At 49.6% G+C, this 15,042-nt stretch overlaps 1 protein-coding gene across 2 annotated transcripts in view; it reads right to left on the reverse strand.

The window, feature by feature from the left end:
* The window catches only part of PKNOX1 (PBX/knotted 1 homeobox 1), a 255,051-nt gene that overhangs the window by 215,334 nt on the left and 24,675 nt on the right, over positions 1 to 15,042 (reverse strand). For both annotated transcript variants that reach the window (XM_069202965.1, XM_069202964.1), the window contains exon 2: positions 374 to 474. In XM_069202965.1, the coding sequence (XP_069059066.1) occupies positions 374 to 427 (54 nt within the window). In that variant the 5' untranslated portion in view covers positions 428 to 474. The remainder of the gene's footprint in view (positions 1 to 373; positions 475 to 15,042) is intronic.

Here is a 15,042-nt window from a genome sequence, read left to right on the forward strand (position 1 = left end):
ACTAGCACTCTCCAGCCCAAACACTAGCGCTCTCCAGCCCAAACACTAGCGCTCTCCAGCCCAAACACTAGCGCTCTCCAGCCCAAACACTAGCGCTCTCCAGCCCAAACACTAGCGCTCTCCAGCCCAAACACTAGCGCTCTCCAGCCCCGACACTAGCGCTCTCCAGCCCCGACACTAGCGCTCTCCAGCCCCGACACTAGCGCTCTCCAGCCCCGACACTAGCGCTCTCCAGCCCCGACACTAGCGCTCTCCAGCCCCGACACTAGCGCTCTCCAGCCCCGACACTAGCGCTCTCCAGCCCCGACACTAGCGCTCTCCAGCCCCGACACTAGCTTTGCACACATGTTCTCCCTTCATGAATATCACTTACCTGTTGTTGTCCATCTTGATAGCCATCTATAGTTATTGCTTGGGCAGCCATCATGGTAAAATGACTGATGACATCATATCATCTTCACATATAACAGATCTCTGAATGGAAAAAAACAAACAAGGTCATATTATTTTTCATGGGACTCATCAAGCTGATCAAAGTAACAAAAAGTCGTGCAGCTATCTATAACGAATGAACCATCTTTTAGGAATTCTTTAAAGGCATCAGAATAAAACACAAAAACAAGAACTTACCTATTGTGGTTCCAAAAAAGATGAGAGACCTACACTACCTTGCAAAGGAATTGGAAACTAGTCCAAAAAAAAAAAGAATAATAATAATAAAAAGCAGAAAACCCAGAGAGTACACGCCTCTTTTATACCCCGGGTTTCCCAACTCTGATCTCAATATGGCAACCTGAGAAAGGGACTGCAGCTGAGCCAAGTTAATGATGCATACAGGGTTTGGCCTGGAGGAGGTGGGGCACAGGCACAGAGGACAAACACACCCCTGGAGAAAAGATAATTCAACTAGTTTTTGGTGGTGCAAAAGCTAATCAATCTTCAGTCTCTGTTTTCTGTGATGTCTAACAACTCTAAGTTTTAAACTTGCAATAAAAAGAACATGAGAAAAAAACCTCTGTTTATTTTATAACAAAAAACTACGACAAATGAATCTAATCAAACCTACTTTATTAAAGTGAAACTTGGGCCCCAACTTTGATACTGGAAATGTGCCATTTCTGCAGGGTCAGCCCAGATTTATTTTCCTCACTTCTGAACCCTATTTTTGCTGGCTACAGAGCTCTGCCTTAGCTAGCCAGTGCTAAAGTGCTTGTGCTCCTCCTTTCAAAATGATGAACTTGGTGTACACCTGGCTGGCATAATTATGTATAAGTCCCTAGTATATGGTACCAAGGTGTACCCAAGGTCTGTAAGTTAAATGTCACAAGTGGACTGCAGCATCCATTGTGCCATCCACTTCAGTACCAATGTAAACATTGCTTTAGGCCTGCCACCTGTAACCATCTGTACAAGTTTTAACTGCAAATTCGACCTGTCAAAATAACCCCTTTTGACAGGCCTTAACCTTCCTTTTAAATATTTATAACTCATCTTGAGTATCCGTATTGCATGTTAAGGCGGTTTGCATAGCGTTTAAAAATGTGTCAAGTAAAAGTTTAATGTTAAACATGTCCTTACAGTGGCCATGCTCCTCAAAGCTATTTTTACTGTAGCAGTTTTAGCTGTTTCATTGTAAAACATGAGATGTAATATAGATAGGAAAATAATGAAACATCTATTTTTCATAGTTGTTTAAAATCCAAATAAATGGTAAAATCTGATTTGTTCTAAACATTACGGAAAAGTAACTTTTAAAAAGTTACCTTTGGCCCGCCTGAAGTCCCTGGAAACGAAATATTCATTTTGTTCCCCTCTTCGGTCATCCAGTAATTAGTGTTTAAATAACAGTGAATGAGGTGTGGACTTGCTCCTTGGAACAAAACAATACACTGATCTCAATGGGCCAGATGACCACCTCTGAACCTGATAGAATACGCAAGGGGGGCTGGGAGGATCCTTTTTGACACTGATGTGTCAAGTCCTGTTTGAAGGCCATGTCTTGCTTGACGTGTCTGCTGGGGCTTTTCATACGACACTTGGGACGCACTTCAAAGAGGTCTTTGTCTTTCATAGGCAAATGTTGGCTCACACTTGGGCATGGCCCTTCTGTTGACTCCCCAGTCAGATAGACCCCAATTACATGTGACCTCTTAACATTACAGTGTCACAGCCTGTTTTACAGGTTTGCTGGGTCTACATATAGCATTTGGGGTGCACTTCAAAGGAGGGAAACAGAATGCCAAAACAATTAGTGCTTATTCACCGCTGCTGAAAGCTCAGCTCTGTTATGCCAGACGTCGGTCTCTGAGGTTATAGTGGGCACAGGGACAGCATCAAGTTGGGTTTTGGTGTTATATGTGGGAGGGCAATGGGATTACCATTGTACATGCTTAGCACTCCCCCCTGAGAGGCCAAACACTTTGGCCATTTTGTGTAGTGCCAGACCTGGGGACCTTTACCCCACTGGTTAAGGCACCCCCCGGAGTCATTCCCATCCACTAGCTCGTGCCAGGCATAAATGTGTCATGTCCATGTAACCACTTCGGAACACTCCAGGACCTGTGAAGGACCAGAAAAGGGTTAAACCTGCTGTCCGAGACCTGAGAAGGGCCTAGAAGACTGGACCTGTCGTCCCTCTTCTTCCCAGTGCGATGAAGTGGACTTCAAGGGTCATAAGGCTGATCTCATGTTAAAGCTACAGGGACACAACAAGCCCCAGGAGGCCTTTTTTTGCAACTGTCCAGCTGACCAGTCGCAACTTGACTGGGACTGGACTCTCTTGTTGGTCTCTGCCTGCCACCCTGTGAGTCTCCGGCTGCCTCCCCTGAAATCCACAGGAGCTTCAGAAGAGTATTATTGTGATGGATTGGGACTTAGAGGACTAAGGTCAGAAGGGAAACTCTTTGGCTAGGACGAACCTGGTTAGTGTATCCAACCGTGCTCCATCATAGACAGAGACAAACTGTGCCTATGTTCTAGGCTACTACGACCACTGACTATCACTGGCGCCTTGTGGTTCCTGACGGTATAGAACTTTAAAATTCATATTGCTGGTTTCCCACATTGGAGTTTTGTCATTTTGTTTAATAAATTGTAATCTACTTTTTCAATTCATTTTGTGATTTTTGTATGTTTGCATTTCAACCCTATTACTGTTTTAGTACTGCATAAATACTGTACACTTGCCTCTAGACTAAGCCTGTCTGCTTTGTGCCACAGTTACCAGGGGCCGGGAGGGTTGACGTTAGTGGTTCATCCTGACAGGGATTAATTCTTTTTTTTTTTATAAAGACTTTTTATTATTTTGCAAGAAGAAAAAAGGGTGAATACAATGATACATACATGTAACAGGATGCCAACGTGCAACTAACAACAGTCGAGCCCATAATCCCATACAGTACAATATAATTGGTGGCTATACTTTGTTTAATCTAAGGACCTGCTGCAGCCTCCCACTTCCCCCATATCTTATTATATTTGTTTGGACAGCCTCTGGCCTCATATACAAGTTTTTCACTCTGCGCACACCAGTCTACCCCTCTTCTCCATTTAGTCAGTGTTGGGGCACTTTTAGCCTTCCAGCCCGCCACTATATCCCTCTTGGCCACTAGGCACGCCACCCCAAAGAAAGCTCGTCTGGTCTCCTCAACCCAGTGTCGCCCATGATCCCCAGTAGGAGGGGCAGAGGTTTCCTCTCTATGTCTTCCTGTAGGACCTCGGAGATTTCCTGCAAAACAGCCTCCCAGTATGTCACCATGACTGGGCAGGTCCACACCATGTGGAAAAAGTCGGCTGTAGGGCTTCTGCAGCGAGGGCATTCCGCTGTGGGGCGTAAGCCCGCTCTGTGTAGTTTGACGGGTGTGAGATAGGCTGTGTGAAGATAATATGTTTGTATCAATCGGAGGCGTGTAGCCATCGCTAGGGCGCGCAGGGCCATCAATGCTTCGTCCCTGTCCATCTCCTCCATGGGGCCCGTGCATCCCTCCCACCTCCGGCGGAGCCCCTCCAGAGAACCCGGGGTGCCGGTGACCAGGGCACGGTATATCTGGGAAACACCTCCCCTACCCAGGCCCCCTATCAGCACCCTGGCCTCCATAGGACTATGCTCGGGTGTGGCTTCTCCCATTCGGACATGTGCTAGTAGGGCGTGTCGGAGCTGGAGATATCTGTGGAACTGTGTCTTATTCAGTGAGAAAATTTTGGGAGATCCTCGAAGGATCGCATGTACGACCCTCTCCAGACGTCCCCCAGAGTAGAGATACCTATGGTGTCCCAGTTTCGAAAACCCTCCAAGCCCGCCACCTGCGCCAAGTGTCTCCCATGCCATAACGGGGTTTGCTGGGTGAGACGCCCCCGCCACCCCGTCAACCTCTGAGCAGTCTGCCATCCCTGTAAAACCACCTTAGTTACGTCCGGGACGTCTTGAGAGATCGGACCCCCGTAGAGGGTGCCAAAGATCCGAGGGTAGCCCATGGACTGAAGTTCCAACCGGTATGCCGGGTCTGACCACCCACCCCCCACCCAGTCGTTAATCTCAAGTAGTTGCGTCGCAAGGTAGTAAAAATGGACATTGGACATGTCTAAGCCCCCCTCGTATACATCTCTTTGGCAAGTTTTGAGCGCCAGTCTTGAGCGAGCTCCGCTCCATATAAATTGGCGCGCCAGTGAGTCCATTTCCCTGAACCATTTTATGGGTATGGGGAACGGAAAATTTTGCAATAAGTAGAGGAGCCTAGGGAGGATCATCATCTTGTAAAGCGCTATTCTGCCGAGCAGGTTAAGGGGGAGGGTCTTCCAGCGTAGGAGATCAGTCTTCATTTTCCTAGTCAACGGCGTAATATTAAGTTCCCATGTCAATTCGGGGAGGAATGAGATGTGTATTCCCAAGTATTTAAAACTGTTTCTTCATACTGGGATGTTTTGCTGCCAGTCCACATTGTCTCTGGAGCGATGCAGGGGGACCAGTAGGGACTTGGTGAGGTTTAGGATCAATCCTGAGGCCTCCGCGAAGAGGCATAGGATTTCTAGCACGCGGGGGCCGCTTTTGGCCGGGTTGGAAATATATAGGAGGACATCATCTGCGTATGACGCCACGCGATCCTCTAAGCAGGGGGGCCAGGACCAGCCCTCGATCAATGGGTCTCCTCGGAGTATTATCGCTAAGGGTTCTATTATCAGTGCGAAGAGCAGGGGAGATAGTGGGCATCCCTGTCGGGTTCCACGGCCAATGGGGAATGGATCGGAAACCACTCCGTTCACCTGGACTCGGGCTGTCGGCCTGGAATATAGGAGTCTCACTAGGTTTCGGAATTTGGGGCCGAGCCCGTTTCTTTGCAGAACCTGCTCGAGGTAAGACCAGTCCACCGTGTCAAAGGCTTTCTCAAAATCGAGTAGGAGTAGTGCCAAGGGTTTGTGCGACAGGGTCTTGTGGTGAGCCAGGGCCAGGTGTAGCCGCCTAATGCAGTGTCTGGTGCTGCGGGTGGGCATAAAGCCACATTGGTCAGGATGTACCAGAGTGGGCATTACTTTTTTCAATCTAGAGGCAAGGATCGAGGAAAGCACCTTGACCTCAGTGTTTAAGAGTGAGATGGGCCGGCACGCCGAACAATGTCGTGATGGGGGTTGGGTTTTGGGGATCACTACAATTGTGGCTTGATCGATCCCAGTGGGGAAGCGGCCCAATCTCTCAGCCTCTTCGTACATGTTAAGAAGGTGTGGACCCAGAATGTCACTGCATTTCCTGTATAGCTCTGCTGGGAAACCGTCTGGACCGGGGGTCTTACCCGATGCCAGGCTGGAGATCGCGTTGGTGATTTCTTCGAGGCTAATAGTTTCGTCTAGTCTGTCTCTTGTCTCCGAGGAGACCTTGGGAAGGGTAATATCGTTTAGAAGGGGAGCCTCTCTCTCAATGGTTGGGCGGGGGTGCATTGCATATAGGCGGGCATAGTAGGAGGCAAAACTCTGCGCAATATCAATAGGTGCTTTGGTGAGGGTGCCTGAGGCATCTAAAATCTCCGGAATAACTCTGTTGGCCAGAGGACGGGTGGCCAACCAATGCAAAAGCTTCCCATTTTTGTCCCCCTAGACATATATTCGGGCCACGGAAGCTCTCCAGATATGTTCTAGCATTATGTTTGATTTCGCTTCTGACTAAGGTCAACTGCCTCGCGGTAGAGGCAGACGGCGAGGTCGCTTGTTGGCGCTCCAGTCTTAAGGCCTTGGCCTCCAGGTTGGAGACCTGAGAATTTCGTCCCGCTCGCGGGAACGGAGGAGGTATTTAGCTTGCCCTCTAAGGGTGGCCTTACATGCTGCCCATAGTGTTCCTGGAGACTGGACTGATCCCGTATTCAGGTCGAAGTATTGGGTAAGGTGAGTCTTGACCTCGTGGGTATATTCTTCGTCCTGCAAATACCAGGCATTCAGGCGCCACACCGGGCGCCTGGAAGGGTCTGCTCCGCCCAACCGGACACGTACTGGAGCATGATCTGAGACTCCACAAGGGAGTATCTCTGCCCCCGTAACGCTCGGGAGGTCCGTGGCGGGCATGAATATAAAATCTATTCTGGATTGCGTTTGGTGGGCAGCTGATGTAAGCGTGTATTGCCGCTCCCTGGGGTGCCAGGTTCTCCATACGTCACATAGGCCTAGGCTCTCGGCCCAGCTGTTGAGGGCCGAAGCCCTATTGGATCTACTGGCAGTGGCCCTGCCAGACACGTCCGGGTTGGGGTCGAGAACGGCATTGAAGTCTCCTCCCAACAGGGTGGCCCCCTGGGGAAGGCCCGCCGTCACGCTTCGGAGCGAGAGTAGGAAGGCGTCCAGTCCCGCTGGAGGGGCGTACACACATACAAGGTTTACTGGCGACCCATGGAGCGTCCCTGTGGCTACTACGAATCTGCCCTGTGGATCGGATTGCGTGCCTGTAATCACCATGGGTAGGGAGCGGTGGAGTAGGATGGCCACTCCCCTGGAGCCTCTAGAGAAGCCCGCGTGGTATATTCTATCATACCCTCCTCGCATAAGCATGGGGCATCTAGTCCCGAGGAGGTGAGTTTCTTGCAAAAAGACCACTGAGGGGGAATATCTGCGAAGAGTGCTAAATACTGCTGACCTTTTGATCTTGTCTAGCAGGCCATTTACATTCCAGGAGAGGACCTGAGTCAATGTATGCCAAGCGTGGGTTGCATAAAGTATTGTACAAAGTTGGGTGTCTGGCTGTGGATCTAGGGACGGCCGTTTTGAACATAACAGTGAAACATTAAAATAACAAATGAGGTTAAGCGACTCGCTACGCTTTAAACTGGTTTCAAACCCCCCCCCCCCCCCTAACTGCCCCCCTCCCCATACTCCCACCCCGGAAGCATCTGTCGCCCAAATACCCAACCAGAACCAGATAGCCAGTAGGACTATCATTGGGGTGGAGTGGTGGACCCCTCCATTTAACCGGATCAATTGCAATTAGTGGCCGTGTGCCGAGGTCTGGCGCCGTGCATTAGAGGGGCACAATGTGACAACTCGGGTCCCCCCCTGAGGTCCTCCAGCAGGGGTCAAGTATGTTGCATTGGCAGAGTTAATCAAGAGCCGGGGACTGGCTCAAGCGGCCGTCGTCCATCGTTTGGGCCGAGGCCTGAGGCTCGGGAGAGTCCGCCCTTCCCTCGGTCTGTGAGTCTAAGTTCCGGGCCGCCTCATTGTCCACAAGAGTGTCTGAGTCTTTTTCCCCCCCTCCCCCCCGAGACCTGGTGCGTCTACGGCTCCTCCGGGGCCCCCCTGGGAGGTCTTTTCAGCAGGACCCGGGGGGCCCCCCGGGCTCCGACGCCCTCCTCCGTTAGCCAGTCCCATGCCTCTTCAGGTGTTTCAAAAAAATGTGCTTTCCCGGCCAAGAGGACTTTGAGTCTTGCGGGGAAGAGGAGCATGTAGGAAAGCTGCATTGCTCTAAGTTTTTGTTTAACGTGCTCATATGAGCGACGGCGGGTCTGGACCTCACAGGTGTAGTCCGGGAAGATTAGGATTTTATGGTTTTCCCATTGAAGATCTTCCAGACGTCTAGCCTCCTTGAGGATGTTATCTCTGTCTTTAAAATTAAGGAAGCAAGCAATCATCGGGCATTTTGGGCCGCCCGGGGGGGGGGCAAGGGGCAAGTGCCCTGTGGGCTCGTTCAACCACGAACCAGGGCGAGAGGGACTGATCCGGCATCCATGTTTTGATCCCATTCTCTAGGAACTCGGAGGCTCCGCCGTCCTCTATGCCCTCTGGAAATCCAATGAAGCGCAGGTTGTTGCGTCTTGACCGGTTCTCCGCGTCCTCTGCTCGGCGGTGCAACTCTCCGGATCGAGTCAGCAGCTGGGCTACCTTGGCTTTAAGGTCGGTTAGGTCGCTTTCAGTCTGGGAGACTCTGGCCTCGACCTCAGTGATCCGGTTCACTGCGTTTCTGAGGTCCTGCCTAACAAGGCCCACATCCTCCCGTACTTCCCCGATTTGGGTCTCTACAGCGGATTGCGAAGTTTGGATTGCCTGGAGGATGGCGCTCACTCCGTCCGGCGCCGGGCCCCCACTAGCCGTGTCCCCCTCTCCTCGCTGTCCTGTCGGCGTCGTGAACTGGTTGATCTTGTGCTGAGAGGGTGGAGGTTGTTTGTTCGCCTTGTATCTCCCTATCGTGGCGCGGGGGGGGGGAGTCAGATAGGTTAATTCTTGCAGTGTTTTAATTTAAGTCTTGGGCCTCGGTTCACTTGTTATGATCGTGAATCTGTGGGGGGGGCCCACACCGGCGGGGACCCCCCACCACGGGCAGGTACGGATGTTCTCAGTACTATATGCATGAAGGCCAGGAGGGCGGGCTCAAAGCCTCTTCTAGGTCAGTTTGTGATTCCATGAGCTCCGCGTGGACACCCTCCTCGCCGATTCCACTTGGGGGGTCTGGCTCATTGGTCTCCCCTCGGCAGTTTTCCCGCGACACCTTTTGCGTAGGGGGGGATGAGAGAGAAGGAGGGAGGCACTTCGACCTAGGATCCAGTCCCCCCTGGATGTCGCAGTGTCCCAAGGTCGGTTCACTGGCTGTTTCTAGTCGCGTTGGTGGTCTGCGGCGGACCTATTTAGGTCAGGGGCCCCGTTGGGGAGGGCGAATCCGGCCCATCGGCCCGCTTGTCAATAGCGGTTTGAAAATTGACGAAGGGGGGGGGGGGGGGGGGGGGGGGGGGAAGTGTCTCTTTCTCCAAGTCTCTTCTCCTTCCCACCTCTCCACCCTGAGGCGCCTCCACGCCTCTAGTGGGGTCACCTCCGATCCCCCGCACGACTCAGGCACACCACACGCCCTCGGCCCTCACCTTAAGTCAATCAAGGCACCGGGGTGGGGGGAGGGAACGGGAGCCACGGGTGGGCATCCTCCTTACCACTGTCATGCCGCTCCACTTCATGCCAACAATGTCTCGCCTCCCTTCAGCGGGGTTCCGTGGATCCTCTCCGCCGGCGTTTCAGGTGGGCGCCCAGAGGCGGTCTCGTCGGCGCAGGGCCCCTCTTCTTGGGCCGGGGCGGCGTTGCCTCCTCTAGTCCGCGGGACTTCGCGCCCGGGGCGCGTCCTCAGCGCTCTCCAGGGCTCCCGGTGCACCCCCCGTCCGGCGGGGCACCGCGGAGCTTCTTCACCGATGTCTCTATGTGGGCACCCAGGGGCAGCCCCTTCGGTGCAGGGCCCCTCCCTCGGGCCGGGGCGGCACTGCCCCTTCAATCTGCGGGATTCCGCGTGTGGAGCGCGGCCCCAATGCCCTCCAGGGCTCCCGGTGTACTTACGGTCCGGCGGGGCCCCGCGGGTCTTTTACACCGACGCCTCTGAGTGGGCACCCAGGGGCGGCCCCGCTAATGCAGGGACTTTTTCTCGGGCCGGGGCGGCACTGCCTCTTCAGTCCGCGGGGCTCCACACGCGGAGCGCGACCCCAGCGCCCTCCAGGGCTCGCGAAGCACCCTCAGTCCGGCGCCGCGGCGCCAGGAAGGGCAACAGCGTCGGAGGCGACTCAGCCACGGGAACTCAATCCCGGCCGCCATTTTATTTTTCTTTCCCCCCGGAGCCGGTCGGGCCGCGGCGCAAGATCGGAGCCTGCCTTTCGCAACCGCTCACCTCAACTGGCTCCTCGGGATAAAGGGATCACAGGGAGAGTCAAAACAGCATCCCTCGCTCGGCAAAACCGCGTTAGCTATGGGCGGATGACGGAGGGGTCCAGAGCACTCTCAGAGTGCGACCGCCATCTTGACGCCCGAAGCCAAGCCACGCCCCCCCATGATTAATTCTTAAGGTGGGTACTTACCCCCACATTTAATAACCCAATTTCTTGTAAAGTATGCCTAAAGGATCAAAACAAACACTGAAGCCTGCATCTTCATCTTTGTAAACATGTACTACATGGGTACAGAGTAAGGTTGGGGGAGGGTGCCTCTACAGCTCAGTGTCCAGGGGCGCCTCTCTAAATTCTGGTCTCACACTGAGAAGAGCAACCCAAATGCCATGCCCCTCCAGCCACCTAGGGAACAGATGCATAATTCCTCCACAGATATGCTAAAACGCTGTGTCACTGACTAGTATACTCAGCACCAATGATCTCAACAACACCCTATTCAGAACCACATTCAAAACGAGCTAACTCTAAGGAAACTAAAATAGGCACCTAAAATGTCATTACTGAAACTTTTAAACAAATGCAACTAACTAGAACCATACAGAACATCCGATCAAGGAGTCAAGTTTGCAGAATATCTGCTCGTGGTTAGAAACAAAAACTACTGTCAAATGTTTATCAATTGCAAAATGAGTGACCACAGACAAAAATTGGAATCTGGCTAGCACAGATCGAAGTAGAAACCTAGAAAGGCCAGCGGCTGCAAGAATTAAAACTTTTGATAGGTAGAAAGGAAGAGTCCTTCTTCAACAATATCTTACTTTTAAAGAAAATCTGAACAAGTTATACCCACATATTGATGAAGGAAAATTAAGACTCAGAGAACTTACAAACAACTGAAGATACAAAGCTGGGGATCATTATTGGGGGCTTTGTGGCGAGGACAGCAACAAATGTCCTAAAGTCTGCTAGTTGAGTCCTGGTCAGTAACTGGTTTACTCAGTATATTTCCTGTCTGGGCACTGTCAATTACCACTGAACCCAGGCATGTAATACTGTTCTTTGGCTGCCTTTGGGCACGTCTAAGTCTAGGAAGTGAGGGCAAGCAGACCATGTAGAGGTTTGAGATATAGATTCAGTAGGCCAAGGTACACAACACTTTGCATTTTCAGTGTCCACCCAAGAGCAGGACCTCTATTTATAGGCAGATAAAAGAGTAGCCACAAATAGGGCCTCCTAAGCAGAGGTATAATCCAAAACATTTATAGTGTTACACACTACATCTTCTCTAGTACAGGCCTCTCTGATCAGTGTTATACTATGGTGCAGCACTCAGGTTAACTCTGGGATTACTGAACCAAAAGTGGAACTCCAGCATTTTTCTTTGATATTAAAAAAAATGACCGATGAAAATAAGGCCAGGGTTAATCCCCAAGATTACTCAAATCAGGTCTGATGGACTCGAACAAATAACATGCAATCACTGTGACAGCTGGGATGCAGGACCTTAACAGCTCTCAAGACGATATGAGGCAAAAGTCTCTCAGCCCAGAGGAGATGGATGTGACAGAGCTTTACTGCAGTTCAACAGGAGTAAGTCCATTAACTTCACTCTCTTATGCTACTTAAGTGTTGTTATATTTCATAATGTTGTCACGTTTGTGCAGCAGGAAGGCATTTACCCATTCTACTAAGACCTGCTCTCAAGGACAGACTAGATCCTAATCCATGAAGCGGACAGATGTGCAGGGGTGTGGAATTCTTATAGCCCGACGCCCAGGAGATATTGTTTGGGGTCAAGGACAACAAGTTTTCATGTTCATCTTGTCCCTGGGACAAGTAGACCCAACCCCCTGCAGCACTAACACTTTGGCTGCCAGTTTACAGAGAAGAGAACTGTCTGCAGGTGAGGTAATATTTGTGTCCACATCGTAATGCTGTTCAAACTTTTATTTAGGGTTCATTATTACAAAGCCTTTATTATTAGGGTGAGAATTCTAAATAAATGGTGTAAGCTCACACTGCTCTACTTACTGACAGTGGTTCCAGTGCAAAACGTGTACAGACGTTTGCAAAGTTTAACAATATGAGGCAACATATAATGCTCCCAGAATGCTCTCGGACTAGATGCAATTATTTGCAGAAGCTTGAAAGCAAGATTTGTGATTCTTTGCTTTCAAAATCAAATGTTCACAAACAAATGCAACTAGGAAAAACTGTTTGCTAAATTACTGTGAAATGTTAGGTGCCATTTCTTTGTGAAGCATCATTAACTAAAATGCGTTGATGCATGCCAGTATTTCCAAAAAATATTTATAATGGAAAATCAGTGTAACCAATTTCAACAACAATACGCAAAACATGAAAATAAACAAGCATTGGCAAAGCCAATAAATCCAAGATTGGTGGTCAGTCTTTTGGTTTTGTTAGTGTGTGTTTTGTTTTGACATGGCTTTTGTGAGCCTTTATTGTTTTGGGAGCTGCCAGGCCCTCACCATTGTACCAAACATTGGTGAAAAGAAAAAAACATTTCAGTCTCAAAAAGCACACATTGCCACGGCAGTTCCTGGCACTGAACAAAACTACTTTGTGCGCCAATATGCTCCTTGAGGAACAGAAGAATGCTATCACTCACAGTGAAGCCAGCCAATAGAAGGATAGAGAAATAGAATTTTAATTAAAACAAAAGGACTTCGATAACACCAGACCTAAAATCCTTAAAACATGCAAGTTAGTAGGTCTGCACAGACTTAAAGGCATTCCGACCCTACAACTATTGCTTACTGCTTCCTCCAGCCTCAGCATGTAGATCTGTGAAAAGGTAGCAAAATAAGGAAATTGTTAGTATTCAAGCCCTACTATAGTATAGTATTAGTCATGGCATAATCAAAGAGGCTATTATCAGAGCTCTTATATAATGAGATTGCTGCCATAATTTGTCACCGCACTACATGGTACCCTTGGGACAGGTAGATGTTTTTTACTGTAAAGGTAGATTTATGAAGCAACCTGTCCCATGGACAAGTAGATATTTTATTAAATTCCACACCCATGCATGCAGTCGCCTGTCTTCAAGTGAACAACTGTACCACCATAACACTGCTTGGGCTACATTTGTAGAAACAGGATAGTGGTATGGATGCCTGCCTGCTTATGACATGGCTTGAGAGTAAGCAATCCAAAGACTGCTGATGTTACTTATAATTCACAATGAGCTTATGCCCATGCTCTTGCTTCAAACCTAAGCAGCATGGACAGTTTCTTGACAAAGGCCTTGCAATAGTGAGTTTAGGATACTTCAAACAGTAAAGTATGGATGTGATGATTTCAGGACATTTCTGTGACAGGCGTTAAAAATCTAGTGCAGACTGCAGTTCAGATATTGCACAACTAATAGCACGTCTGCAGGTTCATATGGAGGGTGGTTAACTTCTTGACTATGCAGGTCACAGTGCAGGTGTGGGAAAACTGGGCTGAGTGCAGAAGCCCCCTAACTTTTAGCCCGCATTTTTCACTTATGCTGGTGGTTTTTTTGTTTTTTTTTTTACTCTGATGGTGCTCTGGGCAGTCTCAGGGCCTGTGCTCCAATTAAAATAGATATGCAAATTTGGCTAATTATAATTGACTGTACCAACTTACCTATATGTCCCTAGTATACGGTAGGACATGTAGGTTTAGGGACCACAGCATAGGTAGTGCACCCATAGATGCACTGCTGTGGTGCCCAGTGTCATTATAAAGGCAGGCCTGCCTTGCTGGCTGCGTTTAAGTTAAAGATAATCCCACATTCGACTTTGGAATTAAGATTACTTTCAAAGTCCTAAACTACCTTATTTTTACATATAGGTCACCCCTAAGGTATGCTCTAGGTTCCCCCAGGGTTAGGTGCAAGGGAACTATAAGCAGGGACTTTATAAAACATGTTTCATAAGCCCTGATGAGGGAAAAAATAGCTAAACTTGGTTCCCCATTGTAGTCAATGGGCTTCGTAAGCTAACCTTGAGAGACTATTTTAAAATAGTAAAGCCTTATTTTCCATGGGAAGGAGCTAAATATGGCATCTTTAGTGTCAAATTCTCTGATCGGTCAGCCTCTGAGCGAGGCTGCCTTGATGAGGTATGAAGTGGCCTGGGCTGAAACAAAGGAAGCATCTGGTGGGAGGAGATCTGCCTCAGCAGATGGTGGAACAGAATGGGGGGGGAGCAACCAAACTGGTCTTCAAAGGAGGGAAGGACATTAGGGACACCAACTGTACCTCCCTCATTTCCTGCAAACCCAGACAGCCAGGTGCCCCCTGATTAGATTAAGGAAGGGGTGTGTTAAGGGAAACTTAGCCACACCAGTAGGTGGGCTTGGCCAGACCTAACCTCTTATATTGAATTTTTGCCATCTTGGATGTTGGGAGAATGTTGCTCCCTGGGAATGATTTTTTCCACATTTCCCAGGAAGTGGTCACTTAAGAGTGTGCTGACCTGCACATGATTGGATAGAGGATCCCCCTACTTCCCACCCCAGAAGCAAGGATACAATTGGAAGAGCTGCACCCCACTTCAGATCCCCACAGGAACAAGACAAGGAGGACTGCCCTGCTGGACTCCTGGTCTGCACCTGCACACTACACTCAGAAGGACTGCACCAGCTGCACATTTGGGATTCAACACTAAAAGTACTTTGCCTATCTTCTACTGCTTAAAGAAGGGACTCCCTGTTTGCTACAGGTAGAAAACAGCCGACAGAGTCCCCTGCATCAAGCCATGTAGAAACCGACCAATGGTCATTTTTGGATTTGAGCCACGTGCATTCTGGGAATTGGAGTCCGAACCCTCAAGGAGCAACTAAGAGCTTCTGAAAACCTTGGGGTGAGTTGTGGACTTCTAAAGGACCTTCAAAGACCTTCTGGAAGTCTGGAGAAGTTTGGAGCAACTTTGGAAAAATGCTACATAAT

Source organism: Pleurodeles waltl, chromosome 8 (assembly GCF_031143425.1).
Source record: "Pleurodeles waltl isolate 20211129_DDA chromosome 8, aPleWal1.hap1.20221129, whole genome shotgun sequence".
NCBI classification, from domain to species: domain Eukaryota; kingdom Metazoa; phylum Chordata; class Amphibia; order Caudata; family Salamandridae; genus Pleurodeles; species Pleurodeles waltl.